At 37.9% G+C, this 27,135-nt stretch overlaps 2 protein-coding genes across 8 annotated transcripts in view; one reads left to right on the plus strand and one right to left on the minus strand.

Annotated features, from left to right (window-relative positions):
- LOC125244015 (gastrula zinc finger protein XlCGF57.1-like) overlaps positions 1-5,940 on the plus strand; it is a 131,007-nt gene extending 125,067 nt beyond the window's left edge. The window contains exon 3 of one of the 2 annotated variants that reach the window (XM_048153930.1): positions 3,044-5,940. In XM_048153930.1, coding sequence (XP_048009887.1) covers positions 3,044-4,780 — 1,737 coding nt within the window. In that variant the 3' untranslated portion in view covers positions 4,781-5,940. Of the gene's footprint in view, positions 1-2,924 lie in introns of both variants that reach the window. The other variant, XM_048153938.1, reaches the window with a different exon arrangement.
- LOC125243964 (NACHT, LRR and PYD domains-containing protein 12-like) overlaps positions 1-27,135 on the minus strand; it is a 283,026-nt gene that overhangs the window by 239,005 nt on the left and 16,886 nt on the right. For 3 of the 6 annotated variants that reach the window (XM_048153914.1, XM_048153874.1, XM_048153883.1), the window contains exon 4: positions 25,295-25,468. In XM_048153914.1, the coding sequence (XP_048009871.1) occupies positions 25,295-25,468 (174 nt within the window). Of the gene's footprint in view, positions 1-15,857; positions 15,866-19,337; positions 20,121-21,834; positions 21,882-21,964; positions 22,139-25,013; positions 25,188-25,294; positions 25,469-27,135 lie in introns of those variants that run through there. The other 3 variants (XM_048153890.1, XM_048153921.1, XM_048153905.1) reach the window with 3 other exon arrangements.

The following is a 27,135-nucleotide window of genomic DNA, read 5'->3' on the forward strand; positions in this document are numbered from 1 at the left end:
TGCATTCCTTTTTTATTCACAATTTGTACACTGTCCCAACTTTTTTGGAATCGGGTTTGTAGCTAAAACAATATTGCTCTGAGCGTGTGTGTGTGACCATGATTCATGTGCATATTCAGTCAGTGTGGAATCACACGTCAAGTTCTGAGAGAGATATTCAGTCCATTATAAATTCGAGAGCAGTCCAAATATTTTGCAAAGGCGTTTTACCAATTCATATTCGATTTAAGCGTCAGAACATATGAGCAGTTCAGTTGCAGAGCTGTTAAACAGAATATACGAAGCGAAGCAAGCTTTTTTATTAAATATCCACAACACAAACAACAAATTGCTCATATCCAATAAAATAAGTATTTTTATTGTTAAAACCGCCTCCTGTGAGGCCCATGTGAAAGTGCGCACACATACACACCTTATTTACATTTAGTTCACACTTTAATTCATCCTCTCTAATCTACATGTAGCCTATACTGGTGATTATACTGGATTTAATACAGATCACTGTTTTGATATCTTAAATATGAGATGATTCTGTATTATGATGATAACCCTACTTTGTGCTGCTCTTTATTTCGAAAGGTTTTGTGATCATTGTGTCTTCTGATTTAATTTCACTACTGCAATCAATGTACTTTATTAGAAAATCAAACTTTCAGTTCATATATATTATATTGATATGGTATTTAGCAGCAGTAGTTGATGAAGATGAGTCTCATTAGTGTTTGTTTTTGTATTATTGGTGTTTTATCCATGTCTTGTTGTGAAAAATAACAGTATTGTCTTTCAGTAGAGCAGTTTATAGGACTTCAATAATGTATTTCTATCATCAAACACTCAGAATAAAGTGATATGATCTGCTAATGATCTGAATGTCTTGTTGAATGAGTGTTGATAGTCTGAGGATCATCAATATTAACAGAGAAACTGCTGAAAACACTCTTTATTTCATGTCAATAGTTCCTGTTTTCACCTAATTTATTATGCTGATGTCTTCAGATCTGCTGTAAATTGACACTTAAAGCTCATTTCATTGCTGTCAACAGACTGAGGGGATTTGTGGACCTCTAACATGAACAATTATTTTTGTTTTTGTGCTTTCAGCCGTTTTCTTACAGTTCTTTACTACTTTTCTGGATACCTGTCAACATTTTAATGGAGAAACAGAATGAAGTTCTGAATTAGCATCAGTTGCTTTACGATAGACCAATTTAATTCTTAATATGCTTAGTTTATGGGTGAAATACAAAAAGTGGATAATATAGCACAAAAAATAATTAATTGAAAAAGAATCTGTTACACTAAATGATGTCACATTAAAACATTTTGTTTTCCAAAAAGTAATTTAAAACATTAAATTCTTCTGCACATTTAGAGAAACAGTTAAACTATGAAATGATACATAATGTTAATTTTTAAAGGTGCCATTGAACGTTTTTTTTACAAGATGTAATATAAGTCTAAGGTGTCCCCTGAATGTGTCTGTGAAGTTTCAGTTCAAAATACCCCATAGATTTTTTTAAATTAAATTTTTAACTGCCTATTTTGGGGCATCATTAACTGTGCACCGATTCATGCTGCGGCCCCTTTAATTGCTCACACTTGCCTTAAACAGCATAAACAAAGTTCACACAGCTAATATAACCCTCAAAGTGGATCTTTACCAAATGTTCATCATGCAGCATGTCTAATCGCGTAAGTATAGTATTTATATGATGTTTACATTTGATTCTGAATGATTTTGAGGCTGTGCTCAGTGGCTAAAGCTAACATTACACACTGTTGGAGAGATTTATAAAGAATGAAGTTGTGTTTATGCATTATACAGGCTGCAAGTGTTTAAAAATGAAAATAACGACAGTCTTGTCTCCGTGAATACAGTAAGAAACGATGGTAACTTTAACCACATTTAACAGTACATTAGCAACATGCTAACAAAACATTTAGAAAGACAATTCACAAATATCACTAAAAATATCATGATATCATGGATCATGTCAGTTATTATTGCTCCATCTGCCATTTTTCGCTATTGTCCTTGTCCTTGCTTGCTTGCTCATATGTTTGTCAATTTTCTATACAGAGGAGTTATATTTATTTAATATTCATTGTCATCACTATGAGCGCTGGTGTTTTCAATTCATACTTGCAGACAGAGGGCGCTCTTTGTGCATTTTTAGTCCACAAATTCATCTAAAGAAGAAGAGGCTATTCCATGAATGGTGTTTTCAATTCATACTGCAGCCAGAGGGCGCTAAAGAAACAAAAACTCATCTAAAATTCATCTATAGAAGAAAAGAAAACAGGAACTAACTGCATGTCTTCTAGAGCTCGCTAACCATGACTTTTACATCCAGATAAACACTTTTCAAGACAATAAATACATGATTGAGACAATGTATGCATGTGTTGCCTCTGAATTTGCCTCTGAATAACGCTCGTTCTGTGGGCGTAGCTGAATTAGTGGGTAATGAGCTGAATCACGGACTTCTGACATGGCTCTCTTTTCATACAGATTACATAAACACAGAATGTTTGTTTTCAATTTGACTTGCACGATTTAAAACCTGACATTTCAACGTTTTGTGACATAAGTCACATTTTTTTTGTGATTAGTATTCAATAAGTTACAGTTCATTTTCTGAGAACTATCAGATTGGACTTCGTTCAGAGGGAGACGAGAGATCACGCATCATGTTAGTTTTCTTTATTTTACAAAAAGCACAACATTTTGTTTTTACTCTGAGTGTATACAAATAAAAGGAAATATTCTATAGTTTCAATTGATGCATTACTTATGTCTCTATGACAACAAATGACAGAGTATTTTAAGTCTGTTTTGCTGCAATGTGAAAAAAAACCTGCAAAACGCGCCGGCGTGTTTTCAGACCTCAGAGAGTTAAATGACTTTTTTTCTCTCATTTCAGACCTGATGGAAGAAAGCAATGAGAGTGAAGAACTAAAGACATTTCTAAAGAAAAGAGCCAAGAAATCTTTCACCTGCACTCAGTGTGGAAAGAGTTTCTCAACCAAACAACATCTTAAGATTCACATGAGAGTTCATACAGGAGAGAAGCCGTTCACATGTGATCAGTGCAGGAAGAGTTTCAGTCAATCATCAAGCCTTAAAGAACACATGAAAGTTCACACTGGAGAGAAACCGCACACATGTGATCAATGTGGGAAGAGCTTCACAACCAAACAACATCTTAAGGTTCACATGAGAGTTCATACAGGAGAGAAGCCGTTCACATGTGATCAGTGTGGGAAGAGTTTCTCACGATCATCAAGCCTTAAAGAACACATGAAAATTCACACCGGAGAGAGATCGTTCACATGTGATCAATGTGGGAAGAGTTACACACAAAAAGGAAATCTTAAGGATCACATGAGAGTTCACACTGGAGAGAAGCCGTTCACATGTGATCAGTGTGGGGAGAGTTTCAGTCAATCAACAAACCTTAAAAAACACAGGAGGATCCACACTGGAGAGAAGCTACACACATGTGATCAATGTGACAAAACATTTCTAGAGTCATCAACCCTGAAGAGACACCTGACAGTTCATACAAAGGAGAAGCCACATTCATGTTCTGTGTGTGGAAAGAGTTTTTCACTGCTGTATTATTTATATCAACATCAGAAAACACACACTGGTGTGAGAGAGTACATGTGCTTTGAGTGTGAGAAGACTTTTACTACAGCAAACAATTTAAAAGTGCACCAGAGAATTCACACTGGAGAAAAACCTTACAATTGTTCACACTGTGACAAGAGATTTAGTGATTCATCATCTCTGAAAATACACGAGAGGATCCACAGCAGAGAGAAGCCGCACACGTGTGATCAGTGTGGAAAGAGTTTCACTATTAAAAGTAACCTGAAGATACACATGAGAATTCACACTGGAGAAAAACCTTACAAGTGTTCACACTGTGACAACAGATTCAGTCAGTCATCACAACTGAAAACACATGAGAGGATCCACACTGGAGAAAGATCTTACAAGTGTTCATACTGTGACAAGAGATTCAGTCGTTCATCATCTCTGAAATCACATGAGAGGGTCCACACTGGAGAGAAGCTGCACACGTGTGATCAGTGTGGAAAGAGTTTCACTATTAAAAGTCACCTGAAGATACACATGAGAATTCACACTGGAGAAAAACCTTACAAGTGTTCACACTGTGACAACAGATTCAGTCAGTCATCATCTCTGAAAACACATGAGAAGATCCACACTGGAGAAAAACCTTACAAGTGTTCACACTGTGACAACAGATTCAGTCAGTCATCATCTCTGAAAACACATGAGAAGATCCACACTGGAGAAAAACCTTACAAGTGTTCACACTGTGACAAGAGATTCAATCAGTCATCATCTCTGAAGACACATGAGAGGATTCACACTGGAGAAAAACCTTACAAGTGTTCACACTGTGACAAGAGATTCAATCAGTTAGCACATCTGAAACAACACAAGAAGATCCACACTGGAGAGAAGCTGCACACATGTGATCAGTGTGGAAAACGTTTCACTATTAAAAATCACCTGAAGATACACATGAGAATTCACACTGGAGAAAAACCTTACAAGTGTTCACACTGTGACAAGAGATTCAGTCAGTCTTCATCTCTAAAAACACATGAGAGGATCCACACTGGAGAGAAGCCACACACGTGTGATCAGTGTAAAAAGAGTTTCTCTATTAAAAATCACCTGAAGATACACATGAAGATCCATGCAGTGGAGAAACCACATCACCACAGTCTGAAATCATGATAAGTAGTTCATCTTTGTGCTGAGAAACAACGTCTCTTCTAAGACACACACCAAATCTCTCCTCTCCACCTATAGATGGCACTGTTGCACTGTCTGCTGTTGAATTATCCAGGTTGTGGATGAGGAGCGGCCCCTGATGTGATTGCGAAGCATTTAGGGTGTACAGTAGTACATAGTAAAGTGCTATATAAATGCGTCATTCATTCATTTATTCATAGTTATCCATTTCTCAATATGCTTTCTTGTCTGTGTTCTTGTGAAACGTCATCAGTTGCTGTCCAAGTACTGTTCCAGTTCAAAATTCACATCTAGCCAAGTACAGTTCAAATCTCCGGATGTGTTCTTGATACACCCTTTTTATCACGAATACATAGAGAGGTGACTTGTGCGGACTTGAGACAGCCAGGTATCCCAGAATGCATTGCGTACTAACCAGCAAGTGTTAGTAGCAGAGGAGAAAACCCAAGTAATTCAAACATACTACTGTTATTATGTCATGATATGTAGTTTTAAGAGTTTTCAGGCAAGAGTGTACTGTTTTAAAGCTCAAATTTGTGGTTTATTGATAAAAGTAGAGCCTATTTGGAGTTGTGAGATCCAGATGATCACCTGGTGCTCAGTGCTCATGTACCCCGCTGAGAGCATCCTTACCTTGGCTACTTCTTCTGATGTTTGCCGTTGACTCTGATGTCTCTGTAGTGGTTGAACATAATATAATTCATCTTTTGTATATCTAACGGGTGATCTTTGGTCTCATAAATCTATAATTTGTTGAACTAAAAGTGAAATCTCATAACTTTATATAGTTAGGAGTTATATTTTACTGTTGTAGCCTACTAGAGCGCTGACTTTGTATGTTTGACTGAATCATTTGCTTTATTTTTTATTGTATCTTCTTATACTTTTTGCTTATACTTTTATAATAGTTATTTGGTAATTAAAACTGATATCTAACAAAAAGAGTTAGGGTTGTTTTATATTTGCAGACTATATGCATATATTGCCTGAACCACATATGTTTAATATTTTTAAAATGTAAACAAATATAGGAAGAACTGTGTTTTATAGTTTGTTTGGTTATAAATATACATGCAGTGAAGATTGTAACACTCTGCCTAAATAAGGCAGGCTACACAAATAAAGTTTGTTCTTTTCCCTCCTAAAACTGTTTGACTGAGTGAGGTTATAACAAATAACCACAAATACAAAGAATAAATGCCAACCCAGAGTGTATTATACAAGAAGAAACAGAAAAGCAATATAGACAAAAATGTGTGTGTGTGTGTGTGTGTTATAGTTCGGCCTCACCGGTGAGGCATTTTGAATCTGGGAGCACATTGAGGAACAGCGCTGTCCTGTGAAGAAGTCCAAAGCAAAATAATCCCACCAGGTTGGTTTGTCCTCAAGGATAGAAAACAGAGTCACAGATGTCATGTATGTTGATTGGTTAAAAATCCTGATGATGCCACAGGGATTCCTTGGCATGTTGCGGCGGATCTCTCACGGGACAAAACGGGAACAAGACAGAAAGACGGGAAAACAATTATACACAGACAGGTGAACAGCTGTCCCCTCAAAATAACAATAGTGAGTGGGCTCAATTAGCCATTTTCTCTCCCCGGTGTCATGTGACTCGTTAATGTTACAAGGTCTCAGGTGTGAATGGGGAGCAGGTGTGTTAAATTTGGTGTTATCTCTCTCACTCTCTCATACTGGTCACTGGAAGTTCAACATGGCATCTCATGGCAAGGAACCCTCTGAGGATCTGAAAAAAACAACTGTTGCTCTACATAAAGATGGTGCAGGCTATAAGAAGTTTGCCAAGACCCTGAAACTGAGCTGCAGCACGGTGGCCAAGACCATACAGCGGTTTAACAGGACAGGTTCCACTCACAACAGGCCTCGTCATGGTCGAACAAAGATCACACCCTTAATATAAAATGTGATGCTTCTCCACCCTTCACAATGAAACATTACATCAAGAGAAACTGCTACAATCTTACAATGGGTAATATTCCTGGTTTTCTTGTAACAATTAATTCAGAGTAGTTTAAAGGGGCTTTATATAGGAAATGACACCCAGTGGTTGAAATAGGTACTGCAGTCCAAATTCAAAATATAGTTTGCCCCGCCCCCTCGTTCAGAGACGCGGGTGGCCAAGGATACGCATCGAGAGGGAGCACAACTGACAATGGCTACGTTTACATGCACCCAAATAATCCACTTGTAATCGGATTGAAAAACGTTCATGCAAACGCCTTAATCGATCCGATTGAGCTCGATCCAAATGAAATTTCGATCGGATTGGAAGGGGTGGTTTATTCCTTTTCTAATCCGATCTAACAGCAAAAAATTACCATGTAAACGCTTGAATCCGACTACTTTCTCAATCAAAAGTCAAAAGTCTCTGGAGCACATGTGCAGTGCAATGTTGACATGCATTACGCAGTGCGCAAGTTCACGTTCACGTCTGTAGTTGTAAAGATGTATGCCAACAGGCAGTGACGTATATATCCTTTCGTTATAATATTGGATTTTTTTCCGTTTTAAAACAAGAAGGGGAGCCAATGGATATCACACAAGAAGCAACGTGCAAACTTTGCTCAAGAGTTATGCCGGTGAAAAAGTCTCAACCTCGGTCAGTATTCACCACAAAAAGTGAAAGTAAAAAAGTGACAGAGCTGTCTGACGCTGCATTAACAGAGCATATTCTCTCAGAGACGAATTTCAACATAAAATGCTGATAACGGTATATAACTCTCTAAATTTATTCCATTATTTGTCTTGTGGCCGTACATGGCTAGTGAAACAAATGAGAATAATAGTATTTCGTGTAAACAGTTTGTTTGAGTGTTTGTAGTGTTTGTCAGTGCTTGAAGTAAAGCTACGCTTAATTTTCATTGATGACAATATATAGCCTACACTCTCAATAATATAGGCCTATAATTCATTGTATAAGACCTAAAACATTTTAAATCATTTTCAAAGTTAGCAAATAGCCTAATCTTATGTTATCCTCAGGACATGTCAGTTATGCAATGATGCGCTATGAAATTATTGCGGGGCAAATTTATTATAATATTAATTTAATAATGAAAGAAAGAAGCCTAATGTAACAGGCCTACAATAATTGGAAATGCCAAATCTTCTTAATATTGCCTAGATTTGATGCTTTTGACAATATCTCATCGATACATGATCGTCTGTTGACGTAACCCGGGTTACCGCAAGTGTGATTGATATGACGTCACACATGAGTACATGTTTAGAGTACATGTAAACAGATCTGCAGTCGGATTCAATTCATTCGGATTGATGAAAATTGGTGCATGTAAACGTAGCCAATGAAAGCTGAGGAGACTTACACACTGTAAGCTGATAAGTTGATTTATCTGTGTTTTAAAGTGCTGTTGTTCATAAAGATTATTAGATGCATCCAGAGGCTTTAGGTCAAGTAGAATCTGCGATTCTCTGACCCAGTTTGTTAGCTGGTTTCCACGGCTGCAATATGCGGTGTTTTCCGCCAACTGGCAACCTGTTATGTCGAAATACTATTGGATAAACTGGCTGCACACGGTTTCACACAGACCAAAACAAAGACAGACATTCCAACACGGAACGCACATTTCAAAGTAGAATATCTGGCTGTAGTATTGTTTTTCTGAGAAACAAGTAGGTGAACTTAACATGTTTCCTAAATATCTGCAAACATATTGGGGTATTTTTATGCTTTATTAAAGTAAAAATCTTACATATAGCCCCTTTAATGAATTTAGGACAGATGTTTGACAGTTTTAGGTTTATAAAACACAGTTCTCTATTTTGAGGCCACCACCACTTCTGGTTAAAGCCTGTACCAGCCCCTGAATCCGTTCCAGTGTCAGAGTCAGCTCCAGTCCATGAACTCCGCCCAGTGCATGCACCTATACCAGAGAGCATTGCAGTGGCCCTGATGACACTAGCAATTGTGTGTGTTTGGCCACCCACACAATCACTCCTGCTTACTTGCTTACCTGCATAAAGTCTGTTGATTCAGCTGTGCACATCCAGATGTTAATACTGGCTTGTCTAATGCCTTGAACTTGGGCTGGCATATGCAAAAGTTGGGGGCGTACATATCAATGATCCCGACTGTTGCGTCACAGTCGGTGTAATGTTGAGATTCGCCTGTTCTTCAGTGGTCTTTTGCACAAATCAAATTTACATAAGAAGAAGGAAACAATGGTGTTTGAGACTCACTGTATGTCATTTCCATGTACAGAACTCTAATTATTTAACTATGCTGAGGTAAATTCAATTTTCAACTCTAGGGCACATTTAATGTTTGGCACGGAGGCCCGATATCCTTGTGAGGTGCCAGAGACGTATGAGGTAATTTACATTGTTTCATATAAATATCATGTAGTATCATTTAGAAGTTAATAATTTCAATCTTCAATGTTGTTTCTGAAAAGATCAACAGCACTGTGGAATCTGTGTTAGCAGAGGACACTATATCAAATGTATGGAAGCCCGTTTCCGCCACTAAAAAAAAAAAAAAAAAACGCCACAAAAAAAAAAAAAAAAAGCCACTAAAAAAAAAAAAAGATGAATTGCGACTTTTTATCTCAGAATTCTGACTTTTTAACTCACAATTGCGAGTTATAAAGTCAGAATTCTGAGATATAAAGTCGCAATTGCGTGATATAAAGTAAGAATTCTGAGATATAAAGTCGCAATTGCGTGATATAAAGTCAGAATTCTGAGATATAAAGTCGCAATTGCGTGATATAAAGTCAGAATTCTGAGATATAAAGTCGCAATTGCGTGATATAAAGTCAGAATTCTGAGATATAAAGTCGCAATTGCGAGTTATAAAGTCAGAATTCTGAGATATAAAGTCGCAATTGCGTAATATAAAGTCAGAATTCTGAGATATAAAGTCGCAATTGCGTGATATAAAGTCAGAATTCTGAGATATAAAGTCGCAATTGCGTGATAAAAAGTCAGAATTCTGAGATAAAAAGTCGCAATTGCGAGTTATAAAGTCAGAATTCTGAGATAAAAAGTCGCAATTGCATGATAAAAAGTCAGAATTCTGAGATATAAAGTCGCAATTGCGTGATAAAAAGTCAGAATTCTGACTTTATTTCTCGCAGTTGCGACTTTATATCTCAGAATTCTGACTTTTCTCACTACTGTGAAACGTTATTTCTCACAGTTCTTACTTTGCTTGCGTTTCCTTTCATTGCGACTGACCATCAGGATTACTGCTTTGTTATTATTATACATTAAATAGACCATCAGGATTGCTGCTTTGAAATTATTATACATAAAATAGAGGACATCATAAAGGCTTATTTTTAGCGCCGATTTACCAATAAAGAAATATTGATTTTACTGGAGGAGACACATAAAGATTAGTCTCCGGACATATGCATTATGCAGGAATATGCATATAGAATGTTTCCACGGTAACCTTGTACACAGCGTTTCAAGGAGAAAAAACAGCTTTTTACTGCCATCTAGTGGGCTTAATACTAAAACAACCAATACCTATCATGTTTCATTAACTTTGCAACTCAAGGGTAGAATCATGCAATTCTGCAAATTACAGTCGAGGTATTTGGACAATAAAAGTTGTTTTTAACAGAATGGATACACTAATGAATTTTGCACAATAATAACAATATAATAATAATCATAATAAGAAGAAGAATCAGCTGTGGCGGAGGCGCAATAAATCAGACAAAGCTGAAGTGGCACATTTTATACACCAACAGCTTCAGACTTCACGGCAGCACGGCTATCGTTGGATGCACTGTTATAGACAGAGATACTGACCATCAGTTAATTGCGAGAAAAAAAAGTCAGAATTCTGACTTTTTATCACGCAATTGCGACTTTATATCTCAGAATTCTGACTTTTTATCACGCAATTGCGACTTTATATCTCAGAATTCTGACTTTTTATCACGCAATTGCGACTTTATATCTCAGAATTCTGACTTTTTATCACGCAATTGCGACTTTATATCTCAGAATTCTGACTTTATATCAGCAATTGCGACTTTATATCTCAGAATTCTGACTTTTTATCACGCAATTGCGACTTTATATCTCAGAATTCTGACTTTTTATCACGCAATTGCGACTTTATATCTCAGAATTCTGACTTTTATCACGCAATGCGACTTTATATCTCAGAATTCTGACTTTTTATCACGCAATTGCGACTTTATATCTCAGAATTCTGACTTTATATCTCAGAATTCTGACTTTTTATCACGCAATTGCGACTTTATATCTCAGAATTCTGACTTTATAACTCGAATTGTGAGTTAAAAAGTCAGAATTCTGAGATAAAAAGTCGCAATTCATCTTTTTTTTTTTTTTTTTTTTTTTAGTGGAGTTTTTTTTTTTTTTTTTAGTGGCGGAAACGGGCTTCCATACAAATGCCATTTCTCTGAAGAAGAAAATGGACAACATTGTAAAAAAAAAAAAAACAGGACAGAAGACAGAGTGTGGCAAATCAGGCACCATTTTTTGTAGGCCAGAAGGTCCTGTGAAAAAACATAAGGGCCCAGCAGATGAAAGGGGGCAAGTTTGAACACAGGTTGTTGGGACCTTATGAAATTGTCCATTTACAAGAAAAAAGCGCAGATTTAAGGGACGAAAAGGGATTTTTTCCCCCAAAATCAACACTGAACATCTCAAACCATTCAAAAAAGACAAACCCCGGATACCGCATACAACAGGGGTTCTCAACCTTTTGCAAGCTGGGCCCCCCAAAGCTGGTTCATTGCAGTTGGGGCTAAAGAATTCCTTCAGTCTACTGTCACTCTTCAGCTCATAAGCGTTCCTGCATATCAACTGATAGCTCGTTTGCTGTGCACACAAACGGATCTCGAACATCAAAAGAGCGATAATCCTCTTTAAAGTATGTCGCAAATTGTCTCATTGCTGAAGGTGCTCAGAGGTGATTGAAATAGGGAGGAGAAATCGTGTGACGTGCCTGCATCAGTGATAAAGTCTGCAGGCTGGGGAACATGTCCAGTTCCCTCGACTGATGCGGCCATGCCAGAGGTCTAGTTTTTGTGTAAAGGCGTGCACTTTGTCTGCAAGGAGCAAAATATGAGTTTCGCGGCCTTGCAAAGACAGGTTGAGGCCATTCAAGTGGTCAAATATATCGACCAAATAGGACAGAGACGCAAGCCACATAGTGTCATCCAGATGCTTCGCCAGATCTGATTTGATTTGTCAAAAAACACTTCACCTCCTCTCGCAGCTCATACAACCGCTGTAACACCTGCCCCCTGGAGAGCCAGCGAACTTCAGTGTGCAGAAGCAACTGTTCGTGCCCTGACCCCATCTTCTGCCTGCGCACCATCCATGCATAGGCCAACGCATCGGTCCCAAGCCAAACCATTTTCACGGATAAAAATATCAAGGACATTGAAAATGGCTTGTCTGTAGTGTGCGAACTGAAGAGGCCGGCAAAACAGGACATCCTCCTCAATCGCCTTGTCCCGCAGATACCTGACATAGGTGAGGAGCTGTGCCTGCCCAGCAATATCAGTGGATTCGTCCAGCTGCAGCGCGTAGTAAGGACTCTTTTTTACGACCTCTATCAATTGCTCTCTGATATCATTGGACATGTCTACAATTCTCCTAGTGACTGTGTCATTGGACAGGGGTATTGCTCCGAGTTTGGCTGCTGCACTATCGCCTATCATTATTCTGCAGATGTCTTGCGCTGCCGGCAAAATGAGCGTCTCTGCGATTGTATGCGGTTTACCCAGTTTACCGATTCTTTTGGCCACTACATACGATGCCTCCAAACACTGTTTAGACACAGTGCTGTGCACTGAAATGGTTGCCTGTTGCTGATGGAGGCCATCAAGCTTTCTTTTAAAATATTCAGCCAGTTTATTTTTAACGCCAGCATGCTTTGTTTCGAGGTGCCTTTTTAATTTGCAGGGCTTCATACTTTCCTTTGCCAGCACCTCGGCACACACGACACACTGAGGTCTTAGATCAGCTGTGACTGTAAACCCAAACTGCAGGTATACTTCATCGTACATTTGAAGCTTTTTTGCAGCTGGTGGTGCGTTGGTTGGCTTGTTGGTCCTCACAAGAAATTTCTCCATTTTTGTTATGTGTTTTCAATAAAGTTTAGGCAATATGTAACTGTGTGTGTCGCTATGTTGAGAGACGTATCAGGGGCTAATCAGTCGGGACTTAGACACGATCTTTAATTAAACGAACAAAACAATTATTTTGCAGACAATTCAAATTTTATTTTAATACTTAACGATTGTAGTCCTCGTCAGTGTGTGTGTGTGTGTGTGTGTGTGTGTGTGTCTTAGTAGCGTGGGTAGTTTTAGCTAAGTGTAGCTACTGCCTAGCAGTTAAAAAAAATGACTGGCTAGGGCTGAGATTTGATCTAATCTTTAAAAAGAATGTTTGTGGGTTTAGTCTTTAAAAAGACTGTTGTGGTTTTGTAGTAAAGGCCTTTGTAAATCGAGATTGATAACAGACTAGCGAGAGCTGGCACAAGCGAACTTGGCAAGAGACTAGACTAGAGTGAATGGAGAGCTATGTCATGAGTCAATTTAAATGCAGTGATTTATTTTTGTGTGAGAGTGAGTGAACATTTACACCCCGCTCTGTAAGCCAGGGCGGGAACGGCGGTGGCCATGCGTATGTGCAGGCTGGGACTGCTGCGCGAGGCTACTGAGAGACTGACCGCCTGTGAGTGCTTATGGACGGGAGAGGGGCTCACGGCAGCACCCGCTGCTCGTTGAGCACAGTAGGCCTAACTGCAGAGTGATTCGTGTTTTCGAGTCTCCAAACACCACAAAAGTCTCCAAAAACACCAGTAAAAGCTGCTGGATTTGTCGCTTTTGACAAAAAAATCGTCAGGAGGATGATTTGTTTGTGTTATAATCAGTGCTTAAAGTGGGGGAAAAAGGTGGCGGTACTCTCTTTGCATTGGCAAATCATGACATTTTTACAGTGAAAAACAAAACTAGGAGATATTGCTGTTACAACAATTTATTGTGATTTATTTATTAACAACATAAATGTATTTAAACATGTTTGGCTGCGTGCGTGTGAGCATTTCACAAAAACTAAAGGAAAGCTTTAACTGTAGCCTACATTCTGACTAGTTTATTCGTTCACATATATATATATATATATATTTATGTAAATGTGTTTAAAAATATTATTGTTAAATTCAGTTTAAATTGGGAAACTCGCCATTGGCTGTTGCGTCACTTGCGTTAGTGCACATGATATTGCGGGGCGGAGCTATTTAATCAGAATCTCATAGCTCGTCCTGCTGTTAAGTCGCAGTTTATATTTTCCCTTTATTGATGTTAATTGTCTGCATTAGTGTTTTATATTTTATTTTCATGGATGTATGCTTTATTAAGAATTTTTCCACTATATGTTCACACTCAATTTGAGAAAAAGTATTTAATCAGAATCTCATAGCTCGTCCTGCTGACTTGTACTGTGACATTGATGCGCTGTATACTGTTTGCTGATAAGCCTTTTGGTGCTGTTTCCCAGTTTTCTCTCGTCACAGATACCGTAAAGCAACCCCGAGTGACCATCCACCTGTTCTCCATGTGAATTTATTCCATCCACACACACAGTCACATAAATAAATAAATAAATACGACCTCACGTTTTATACGTTTGCAGCCTCTGAAACTTAATCCGTCCGTCATAAAAATTAATTCGGATGGTTCGATTTTCTGCATTTTTCGCATCCGTAGCAAATTTTTTTAGGGGTGTTTTTGACAATTGAGAGCCACCAAATGACGAATATGAAAAAACGAATACAACAATTTCGGACTCAGTCAGGGTGCAAGGACCTTAAACTTTTGAGGCTTGCGCAGCTTCTCGAGGAGAAATCAAACAAATGAGCGCCGTTTTCTAAAGCCTATGAGCACAGCACACACAAATAAACTAAATTGACATACTGCAGTTATTTATAACATTTAAATACAGTTCAGCAACATACATCACACGACCTGACGACCAAGAGAGCTGACAATTGACCATCACTTAATTTACCATCACCTCGCGATTGAAAATGTGACACTGATATGACAGTTCAACAAACAAGTTAATAATATTAAGTCACTTACATTTTAGACAAAATAATGACTGTTTAGGTCTATTTTAGCAGCGAAAATAGATCCGATGAATCCAAACAAAGATCACAACATAGCGCATCTCACAGCAACACTCAACCGTGTTTTGAATGATTCAGTGTTTTGAACAAATCGTTTGAGTCAAAGATTCAATGACCCATTCACAAACATCTGTCTCATTCTTGATGAATCGGCCGTTTGAACGAATCGTGAATGAACGACTCAATGACTCGCTTAATAAAACCGCTTATCACCTGCATTTGCGCTCACTATCGACAAACCAATCAAATTTGTTCAAAACTTTTTTTTTTAAATCAGTCCAAACACATTTTAATTTATATTCAGGAGTTATGTATATACAAAACTATTACTTTTTATGACAGTAGTTTAGTGATAAAATTTTTTCAGGTTTTTTTTCCTCCCATCCTGTAGCCTACTCGCGCCCACCGGTTGAGAACCACTGCCCAACAGTGACCTCCAGACACTGAACCACTCTCCCGACAGCAGTGTGGGCCTATGATTTAAGATAACACAAACAATAATTGCTATCCACTTCTTGAAAAACCTTGCAAAGCATTACTTTTACTAGAGGTAATGGTAAATTATTTAAGATAGCCTAACCTGTAGCATGTTTCGAAGATGTAGGCATAAAGGGAGGTCAAGAATGACACTGTCATTAAAATTATGCAGGCCATCTTTCGAGGCAACATTTTGAGTAGGTGGCAATGTCTGAAAAATACCATGTTAAAAAATTAAGCCATACTACAATACCATTTAGGACATATTCAGAACTGATGTCATTATGTATTTTATAGATCCTATTGGAACAAAATTACTTACCATGGATAATTTTTGTATTTGTAAGCATTTTGGCCTTTGATGTGATGAGCAGAGGGTCTGATAAAGGTACATTTCCAGCACATCTGTGGCAGAACATCTCATCGGGAATGAGGCTGGTTGGGTATGTGCTTGTAAATGAAGGCAGACGCAGGTGCTCAGGAAGAGCTGCAGGGATGGTCTTGTTGTTCATGACATACCGAATCATAGATTCCAGCTCTTTTGTCGGGGGGTACAGTAGGCCTGCGTCATCTACACTTTCATGAACTGGACTGGTCTGATCTGTGCTTTGGACGGTCCTGAAAAGCTGATGCTCAGTCTGGAACAGGTGCCATTTAGCAATGTATTTATGGAGGCAGGATCTTCTTGACCTGGCACAAGGACAATGCCAGGAGTTCAGCTTTACATCATATGTGACCATATTATTCTTCAAAGTTGGGCATAATATGATGCATGTGGCTCATACACTGAAATGCATCTCTTAAAAAGATGGCATTGTCGTCTTTGTCGCTACAGTCAAGGGTTTGTTGTCTTGGGTAGCCAAGCTTTGTCTTTGTTGGCAATCTCTCTTTCTTTCACTGCCAAACCATTTTAGCCTGACCATTTCTGTCAGGGTACTTTCTGAAAGAGAAGGATCATCAGCAAAGGACCCAAAGTAGTCTAGTGACCTGAGGTGATGGCATTTGTAGTGGCTTAGTCCACTCCTCCTGGCTAAGTCGATCTCCACTTGACAGGATGGCAACTCACATCTTACAATCTGCTCTGCTCCCCAGATTTTGTACACAACATGGATCGGAACACTCTGGACTGCATAGACACCGTTAGCTCGGTCTATGCAATCAGAATAAAGCTGATGGCTTGCTGTAATGTCGTCCCTAGGTTTTGTGTTTCCTGTCCATTTTTTTAAATTTTTTTTATTTTATTTTTTTTTTTTTTTTAATAGTAATGTGACAATGAGGGCAATTTGCTTTAACAACTATGCTGTTTCGTAGTTGTGATTTTATGAAGGACCTACTAGCAGTTAAGGGAGGCAGGTCAGGAATGATCGTCAATGTACTGGCAGTTAAGGGAGCCACATCAGGAATGGTGGTTAATTTTCTGGCAGTCTTACAGCCTTTCAAGTGGGCCACAAAGTTGTCACGTCAGATTTTTATTGAGGAACAATATACACAATGGTAGTGTAATTGTGACACACAACCTAGACCACACCGGTGGATTGTATAATCTGAAAGAAAAAAGAAAAACAAAACAAAAATCACTCCTTTTCGTGCGTTTCAGAGAAAGACACAGCACAACTTATTTGTTAAACTTTTATGCAACGTGCCCTGACAATGTTGACATTGCTTTATTTGAGTAAACTAAAACATCAATCATGCATCCATTTAACATTAACAATCATTACAACATTTTTAGAAAAAAAAATCAATCATAAATGATGCTACCTTCATGGACGACTGCCCTAGAAAAGTGAAGCTGAAGATGAGTTTGTACTTTACTTTTCTTTGAGGGCTTGAAAAAATCAGAAGTACAGAAAGGACAGTGAAATAGGGAACAGCAGGAGGTGCATCTGTTAAGCGCAGGTAAGTTGCAACCTCTCTGTACAGATATTATTTCTTCCCCTGAAGAGAGAAAGAGATGGGTGTTTTTAGTTTATACAAGTTTAGAAAGAGAGATTTTAATTTTCTGAAATAGCAAGTAGCAAGTTAAAATACTAAAGACAGAGTATGATAAAACACACATTAAGTGCACATACATTTGTCCAGATCAGTAAGCTATTTTAAGAAAACTGTATATTAAGATATACATTAGAGAATTAGATCATCTCATTTATAAGAAACAACTCAAATCAAAATCTACATTCAAACCATATGAGACCAAAGTTTTTAATGTGGGTTTTATCATGCATGACGTATGTATGTATTATTTGACAAAATACTTGAGTGAGTGTGCAGTTCAACTCTTTTTACTTAGAGACTTAAAGATTTGCATACATACATGCATACATGCCTATTATAAATGTGTATTTTGTGTGTTCACATCATAGACTGTCACAAAAAAAAAAAAAAAATCACACATTTGTGATTATCCACTCTAATGTTGCTCCAGAAACCATGTGGAATATGTTTAAATGCAAGGAGTAAACAGGGTCTTACCAGAAGAAGCCATGTCACGCAAGCTAAAGACAGACAACAAGATAAAAATAAAAATGTAATTAATTTTAAAAGTGAGTGAGACTAGGGGCAGCTTAATCTACACGTGGTTAGCTAAGTTTGAGTCAGACATAACATCTGACTCAATCAAGTACTTTTGCCTCTCGAAATAAATTATTGACCCATCTTTTGAATTGATATTGCATCAATCATTTATAAATAATAAATGTTGCATCATTACAATACAATCAACAACAATAACTTTAGCAGATTATTTAACATACTTCAATTTGTATCGCTTGAAAAAGGTCTGCTGCTATCATACATATCGATATGGTCTGCTGTTCTGATATATGACTAGGCTCATATACTAATTTACAGCCTCCCCCTACTGGACGCATGAGGAACAACAGGGGCGTAAAACTGCCAGGGGCGTAAAACTGCTTGGGGCCTATGTCTACCGGCTCCGCGGACTCGACTGTACTCGGAATATTTTCCGAGTCCAAAATGTTCAAGTCCGTGTCAAGTCTGAGTACAAATTCACCCGAGTGTGTGACAAGTCTGAGTTCATTCAAAATTGGACTCGAGTCCGAGTCCAAGTTTGAGTACCCCAACTCTACTGTAAGACCTTTGTTCATTTTCAGAACACAAATTAAGATCTTTTTGATGAAATCTGAGTTTTTTTTATGCCTCATAGAAAACAACATAATTACCACATTTAATGTCCAGAAAAGTTCAAATGGAAATTTTTTGGCACCACCTAGCTATGAAAAATTATAATTATATTAATTGTATTATATTAAATTATTAATATTATTATATATTAATTTATTAATTATAATTAATAATCATATTTTTAAAACTACTGCCTGTATAATTGTTTTAGGCTTTGACTAAACTTGAGCAAGTTTTTGTATGTGAAAAAAAAATCAAAAAATTTAAAAAATGTTTCTAACAAATGATACTGATCTTTTGACTCTTCTTGCTATAGTTTTGGAGTTATGAGCGTTTACTTTTGTGTGTCACTCAAAATCAACTCTAGAAATGCCTTCAGGGCTTAAAGGGTTAAAAGAGTTCAGTGCTATTATTATAGAGGAGAAATAGTGCAGATCTGCTATTGTACTAAAGCACTGTTAGTGATGTTGGTGATGCTGAAATAGATGTTGAAATCAGCCATCAACTATCATTTTTGTCAAATCCCAACGGACGCAGTGGATCAACACAGTGTTTATTAATCCTTTGGAAATACGCTCATTTTCAGCTCAGTTTGAACGTTAAACAGCTGTTTCTGAACTTTCACTTTTCTCTCTCTCTCTTCTTCACACTATCAGGAGACGACGGGATTTCTTCATTCTGCTGATCTGAATAACATTCATGATCATTCATACTGTCATCAGTTCACATCAGCCGTTCCCAAACCAGTTCAGCATTAAATGAGTCTCAAATGGACTTTTATTCAATCTGATGAACAATTTACAATATGAATATTAAAGCAACTTTATTACTGTTTATTACAGATTCAGAACAGTGTGTGTGTCTGATCTAGATGTGTAACTTCTAGATGACAATGAAAAACATGAATTAAAAATGAATTAATACAAATGTGATGAAGTGAGATTTGATGAGTGTGTGTGAAGATCAGAAAGAGGACTTATTAAAGGATCGAGAGATACTCTATATCACACAGAGACACTGAGGAATAAACCCTAAATCCAGCACAGAGGGGTTCAGTGAATGTGGTGTTGAGTGTGTGTATGTGTGTGAGTGTGTGTGTGTCAGAGACGCTGTAGAAGAACAGAGTGCCGGCCGACACGTCCACATACACTCCTACTCTCTTACAGGATGGACGGACAGGAGGTATTTTAGTGTAGTTCTTATTGTGACGGACAGTGAATCCTCTATCAGAGCAGGACAGACTCCAGGATTTGTCATTCCTTCCAAACATACAGTCATCAATCATTCCTTTCCTGCTGATTCCTTCATATGTCACTGATATTACAGCATCATCTCCGCTCCATTCAGTCTCCCAGTAACAGCGTCCAGTCAGTCTCTCTCTACACAGAACCTGAGGATACACACACTCAAATCTCTCTGGATGATCAGGATATGGCTGACGCTCTTCCACACGTGTCACCTTCCTGTTCCCATGAGACAGAACGATTCGAGTGTCTGCTGTGTTTGGATCCAGTGTGAGATCACAGGCATCTGAACACAAGAAGAGAGAAACATCAAGAACAACAACAGTGAAGATGTGTGTGTGTTAGAGCTGGGCGATATATCACATGCAATTGTCACGCGCATTTCGTCAGTAAAGCCGGTTCCCTGATTACCGCTAAATCGCCATCACCTGCTTTCAAATTGAGCGGCATTTAATAGACAGAGCCATAGATCACTGATAAGCTACGCAATATCGCGTTCATTATCGCAGATGAATCGCCTTCGATAATGAACGCGATATTGCGTAGCTTATCAGTGAACTACGGCTCTGTTTATTAAATGCCGCTCCATTTGAAAGCAGGTGATGGCGATTTAGCGGTAATCAGGGAACCGGCTTTACTGACGAAATGCGCGTGACAATCGCATGCGATATATCGCCCAGCCCTAGTGTGTGTGTTTACAGCTTTGACAAAATGTCCTCCAGATTCAAAAATGTCCTCACTAATCCAGTGAAAGCTGTTGAACAGAGACTAGAGATTCAGACCTCACTAGCAGTGCCGGTCCTAGACTTCTGGAGCCCTAAACAAAACTGTGAAAAAGCTGTCAGGCCTGAAACAGAGCAGACTAGTGTTGTCAAAAGTACCAAAGCAACACTTAAATGTGAAGGCGTAATGATAGCAGGCTTTCTGCAGTATCGACTCTGTTCATTCCTGCTTTCAGACGATCCTGTGTGTATTTGTGTGTGTGTGAAGAGCCTCAACGGTTTCTATTTACTGTGTGTTTCTGCAGTGTTGATCATTGTAGCCAATCACAGACATGTTTGTTGATCATGTGAACACAACGGCCAATCAGAGGCATTTAGTTTGTTCAGCGTGAGCTCTGCACTCTCCAATGGTTTCTCTATAACCAACAGTGTGAACATCATGTCAGTAAGAGATTGATTGTGCAGTAGAGACAGATCTGCAGTCCATTACTTTTTCCATTTCAGAATGCTAAGATGTCATCGGACCTCCCCCCACTAGATGTAAGCAAAGACATGATAGCACATTTCCCAGTAAATGGAGAGAGGATGGTGCAGACACTGCAATAATGGATACACAAATACATTGTGTAGCAAGTGCAATGTTCGCTTGTGTCTTAGGGACTATCACTGCAAAACACAGACTTCATTCAAACCACATTGAAAGTGATAGAAGAAAATGTTAAATACAATTTTTTTTTCAATATTTTTTATTAATAAATGCTTATTCATAAAAAATATGATTGTTGTGTGATTATTACTCATGATATATACTGTTATGGGGCTAAGTAAGCAATCAACCCTGCAAATGAATGCTTAAATGCTCTGTATATCTGTTCAAACAAAGTGAGTACAAATACAGAAATTCTGCTCCCAACTAGGCCCAACATTGCAATATTACAACATTTCCCTAAAAACTTACTAAAAAGTAAAAAATTTGAAAAATATTTAATTTCTACATCAGAGGCCTCCTAAAACAATATCTGGGAGGTCAAAAAATGTTTTGCTCTTTTTTCCTATATTTGGGTTTTACAGGGTTAAGAGTCCGTGAGTTTAAAACATAAATACTTGTTGCCTAAATGACAGCACGTTTCAAATACTTATCGCTAATTGTTCATCTAGTTGTTCATCACATCTTCAGCACATCTTCCACAGACTCTCCAGCATTCATGACACACCTGATGGTGTGACGGAGCGACAGAGTGTGTGTGTGAGTGAGAGTGTGAGTGTTTGTAGACCTACACTTTTGTAGTCCTGCTGTCATCATGACCTCTCCTCCATGATCCACACTATAAACACACAAACACACATTAACGTAGATCTGCATCATTCACACACACGTTCAGTTTGTCATTATTAGTGTTTGACATACTTGAGTATCTGCAGTTTATAGTTTGGATCCTCCAGTTTGTGGTTGAGCAGCTGCACTCCTGATTGTCCTGGGTGATTGTAGCTCAGATCCAGCTCTCTCAGGTGTGAGGGGTTTGAACTCAGAGCTGAAGACACATAACCACAGCCTTCCTCTGTCACCATACAGCCAGACAACCTGCAGACAAACAACAGTCAGATCATTTACAGACACACAGTCAGATCATCTACAGACACACAACAGTCAGATCACAGGTCTGATTCAATGACTGTCCTCAACTGGATTCGTTCTGATACCCGTGGCTACAGTATTTGTTGCTAATTGTATTACTGAAATCCTAGAGCAGGTGTCTCCAAACTGGAGTCCTGGAGTCTCCAGTCCTGGAGGGCCACTGTCCTGCAGAGTTTGGGGTTGGAGCTAAACTCTGCAGGACAGTGGCCCTCCAGGACTGAGTTTGGAGACTCCTGTCCTAGAGCACTCTACTCCTGAACAATGGCGCCATGTTGACACAAACATCAATCCAGCTGATGACATCACCAGAGGCAAGTGCCTTACTGATCTAGCCAAGATAAACCATTGGAGTCAAGACCCCTCTTTCCTTTATTCTAACCAAGATCAGTAGCCAAGATTCCCTGACAGGATTGAGGACTCAGTTGATGCTGCAGAGCTGAGAAAGCCTTTGTTCTGTGGCCTCACTAATGCTGAAGAGAACCCTTTGAATTTAACTCCCTTGGTTTTTTTCTTACCAGTGTGAAAGAGACTCAAAATACTCCGCCAATGCTGCACATACAATTAAGAGTTATACACCATTTTAATCTGTGGACTATCTTCTTTTATTTGTGTACACTCAGAGTAAAAACAAAATGTTGTGCTTTTTGCAAAATAAAGAAAACTAACATGATGCGTGATCTCCCTCTGAACGAAGTCTAATCTGATAGTTCTCAGAAAATGAAGTGTAACTTAGTGAATACTAATCACAAAAAAATTAGATATATGTCTAAAGAAACGTTGAAATGTCAGGTTTTAAATCGTAAGTCAAATCGAAAATATTCTCTGTTTATGTAATCTGTATTAAAACAGAGCCATGTCAGATGCCCGTGATTCAGCTCATTATCCGCTAATGCGGCCACGCCCGTGGAGCGAGCGCTAATCAGATGCAAATTCTGAGGCAATACATGTATATATCGTCTCAATCGTGTATTCATTGTCTTGAAAAGTGTTTATATGCATGTTAAAGCCATGGTAGTGTTTATATGCATGTTAAAGCCATGGTAGTGTTCACGTGATAGTGATCTCTGGAAGCCTCTGTTAGTTCCTGGAATGTCACATGGTATGCCTGTTCTTCTTTAGAGTAATTTGTGGATTAAGGTGTACAGAGCGCCCTCTGGCTGCAAGTATGAATTGAAAACACAGTATCCAGATCATAGTGATGACAATAAATATTGAATAAATATTACTCCTCAGTATAGAAAATTGACATAAACATGAGAATCCATCAATATTTCTCCAAACGTGCATGCTTTTAAGCTAAAAGGCTATATGAAATGCCATAGAGGCAACATGAATGTTCAGATGCTTTGCATCAAAGAAATACATTATATTTTAAAACTATATAATAGAATACCATTATTTAAAATTATATTAATATTCCACAGTATTGCTGTTTTTTCATGTATGTTTCATATACACCATGATGAGCTTGAGACATGATCACAGAGGGTTTTTTCACATAGCCTACCTGACTGAAAGGCTTCATTATGCAGGTCATTACAGTTCATTATGCAAATCTTTTGTCTTCTCAGGTGTGTATCACAGCATTATTCATGATGATTCATGCCTCCACACATACTGTGTTTCTTGACAAAAAGTGTCCAAAATCTATATATCAATATATTGTTTTATATGAACAAGTAGTCAGGATAATTTGTACATAATTTTGAAGCAAAAACTAGTCTACAACCTCCAATACCCAGAAGTCTTGTGAACACAGATTTAATATATTTTTTTGGCCTTATTTCAGTGACTTAAGTTTTTTGTTTTTTTAATAACCATGCATAAACGTTATTCCTTCAAAAATACAAACATGTACATACATGTTCCTCAAATATTACTGTAGCCTAGTTTGTGCTGAATACAGTGTAATGACACTTTTGTCATTAACATGTTTATGAACAACTGAAAAAAGCACAAATCACAGGGCATGTCAAAACTTCTCCAGGGCCCAGAAATCCTCAGACCCCAGAGGGTTAAATGATCAGCAATACAAATCATGTAATGAGCTCACTCTTCTCTTGACAAGACACAGATTGAACTTCTCCTGTTGCAACAGGCCCAAAGAAAGGATTTTGAAAGGAGTGGGAGTGTTTTTCCCCATCTAGTAGTTTTTTTCCCTATCTAGTAGTCAACTGTGTAACATTTCATCTGAGTTTGATCTCCTCAAGACTGAGAAGAGATGGGGACTACTTTTCAAATGTCAAACCACTAGGTGTGGTCATGTAGAACTGCTGACTAGTGTTGATGCTGACAGTTTCTTGATGGCACTACGTCGCTTTGTAGCTCATCGAGGACAACCTTATGAAGTGTTCAGCGTTCAAGGAACTAATTTTCATGGGGGTGAAAGTGAGCTGAAAAGTGCCTTTGACCAGCTTAGTCCAGTCTTGCAGGATAAGTTGTGGAATCATCACATCAAATTCACCTACAATCCCCCTTATGCTCCACATTTTGGAGGAACGTGGGAGAGAGAAATCTGATCTATCAAGGCTGCACTTCGAGCTACTTTAGGAAGTTGTAACAGAAGAGGTCCTAACAACTGTATTGGTCATTGGTCTGTATTGAAGAAATATAGAATTCTAAACCTTTAGGATATGTCTCTTCTAGTGTGCATGATTTGGATCCTGCTACTTCCAATTTGCTGACAAACACACACACACACACACACACACACACACACACACACACACACACACACACACACACACACAGATCATCTACAGACACACATTAACATTGTGACCGTCTGACTGTACTTTATCCATTATATGTTCTTAAATACCTCAGTATCTGCAGCTGACAGTTTGGACTCTTCAGACCATCAGAAATGAAGTTGACACCAGAGTCCTGTAGGTCATTGTTACTCAGATCCAGCTCTCTCAGGACAGAGTTTGAGGATTGTAGAGCTGAAGACACAATTTCACAATGCTGACCTGAGAGATTACAGCCAGCAAGTCTGAAAGAGAGCAGATCAAACACACATTAACAGACAGATCATCTACAGACACACATGAACATTGTGGCTGTCTGACTGTACTTTATCCATTATATGTTCTTAAATACCTCAGGATCTGCAGCTGACAGTTCGGACTCTTCAGTCCATCAGAAATGAAGCTGACACCAGAGTCCTGTAGGTCATTGTTACTCAGATCCAGCTCTCTCAGGACAGAGTTTGAGGATTGCAGAGCTGAAGACACAATTTCACAATGCTGACCTGAGAGATTACAGCCAGAAAATCTGGAAGAGATGAAATATTAAAATAAATAAATAAAACAATAAAGACATGTACAGTGGATTTCCAGTTTTCTGCCCTCAGGAACGTAGGATGACATTATCTGAACACTGAATCACAATACAATGAGCTCCTGAGAGTGCGATAATCTGATCACTTTATCATTCAGATTAATATCTGAAATCAGATGAGCTCCTGTTTTTTTTTTTTTTCAGCTAATGAATGTTTAAAATTTTACAAAATGTAGTAAAGTTTTCTGAGGGTATAAAATATAAAAGTTTTGAGAGACTCTCCAGACAGCTGTGCATTTACTGCAGTTTCACCATTTTTTTTTTTTTTTTACTGGATAAATGTTTAATGCTTAATTGTTCGTTTGATCAATATTTTTATTTACCCACTATTTGTTGGTTCAGCTGTATTAGTTTAAGTCAATGGTATTCACAGAGACAGTAACTTGCTTTATTTTGTTTTATTAACTTCAATATCATTCAACATTACCCAGGTGAAAAAAAAGTAAATTTCAATAACGTATAGTATTGTATAGTATGTAAAGTATTCTATTTTCAAGCACAAATTTTTTACTTAAGAAGTACTAAAGAAGAATTGTTACTGTATTAAGATAATCTTAAGAACATTTAAGTGTACTCAACTGTGCTATTTTAAGACACCATGAAATATGAACTAAAATGTGCTTTTAATATACTATCTCTGTATTTAAAAACTATATTTAGTTTCCACTTGTAGTACACTATGGGTTCAAATGTACTATAAGTAGTATCTAAATAAACCTCAGTGCATGTTGGGAATGAAACTGTCAGCTGCTTAAAGCTGCTGTCCATAACTTTTTTTGGTTAAAAATGTTTCAAAATGAATTATTGAGCGAAGCCATAACCAATCACTGTTCAAAACTATCTCCTTACCTTAGCTTGATTCACAACAGTAAGTAATAATGTTGTAATAAAAGTAATAATGTAATAATGTTTTATAATCTGATTGATACTCGTAGGAATTCATGGGAAACACGAGTTTGCTGACGTTTATCTTTGCCTCATTACGTCACATCGGTAAACAGAAAGGAGTCCTGGCTAGTAAGCTATATGGCGTGTGCGGTACTCCTGTAGCGCATCATTTGTAGCCTCTTCTAACAGCAGCTGGAATGGATTTAAACTTGGGCTGGTGGCTTGTAATCCAGAAAGTTCAAAACTACAATCATCACTGACACTGACATCACTTATATTTTTATTAAATATTATAAGGGATTTCACAGCACACTTCAAGGGCATAGACTGGAATCTGATTGTGTCTGCATAAAAACATATGTTGAACAAAGAAAAAACAACAACGAAACTCAAAATAAATAAAAAAAACACAACATACTTCATAATTTGCTTAAAGTGCATGTATTGTCCCAGTTTCTCATCTTTCAAACCCCTTCACACAATCTTTACATCGTACACAATCAAATATCTAAAAAAAAAACACACACATTAAGTTACAACACATAATCAGTAAGAAAAATTCAACTCCGTGATAGTCCACAAAGTCCATTAGATCATTTCTCAAAGTGCGTTTTTTAAAAATCTCTTCCGATTCAGTCCACATTAAAACGCGTTTTGTGTAGCCGTTTGAACTCGTAGAAAGCATAAGCAGAACACAGCGGTTCAGACATTTA

The sequence above is a fragment of the Megalobrama amblycephala genome, linkage group LG1 (genome assembly GCF_018812025.1).
Source record: "Megalobrama amblycephala isolate DHTTF-2021 linkage group LG1, ASM1881202v1, whole genome shotgun sequence".
NCBI lineage: Eukaryota > Metazoa > Chordata > Actinopteri > Cypriniformes > Xenocyprididae > Megalobrama > Megalobrama amblycephala.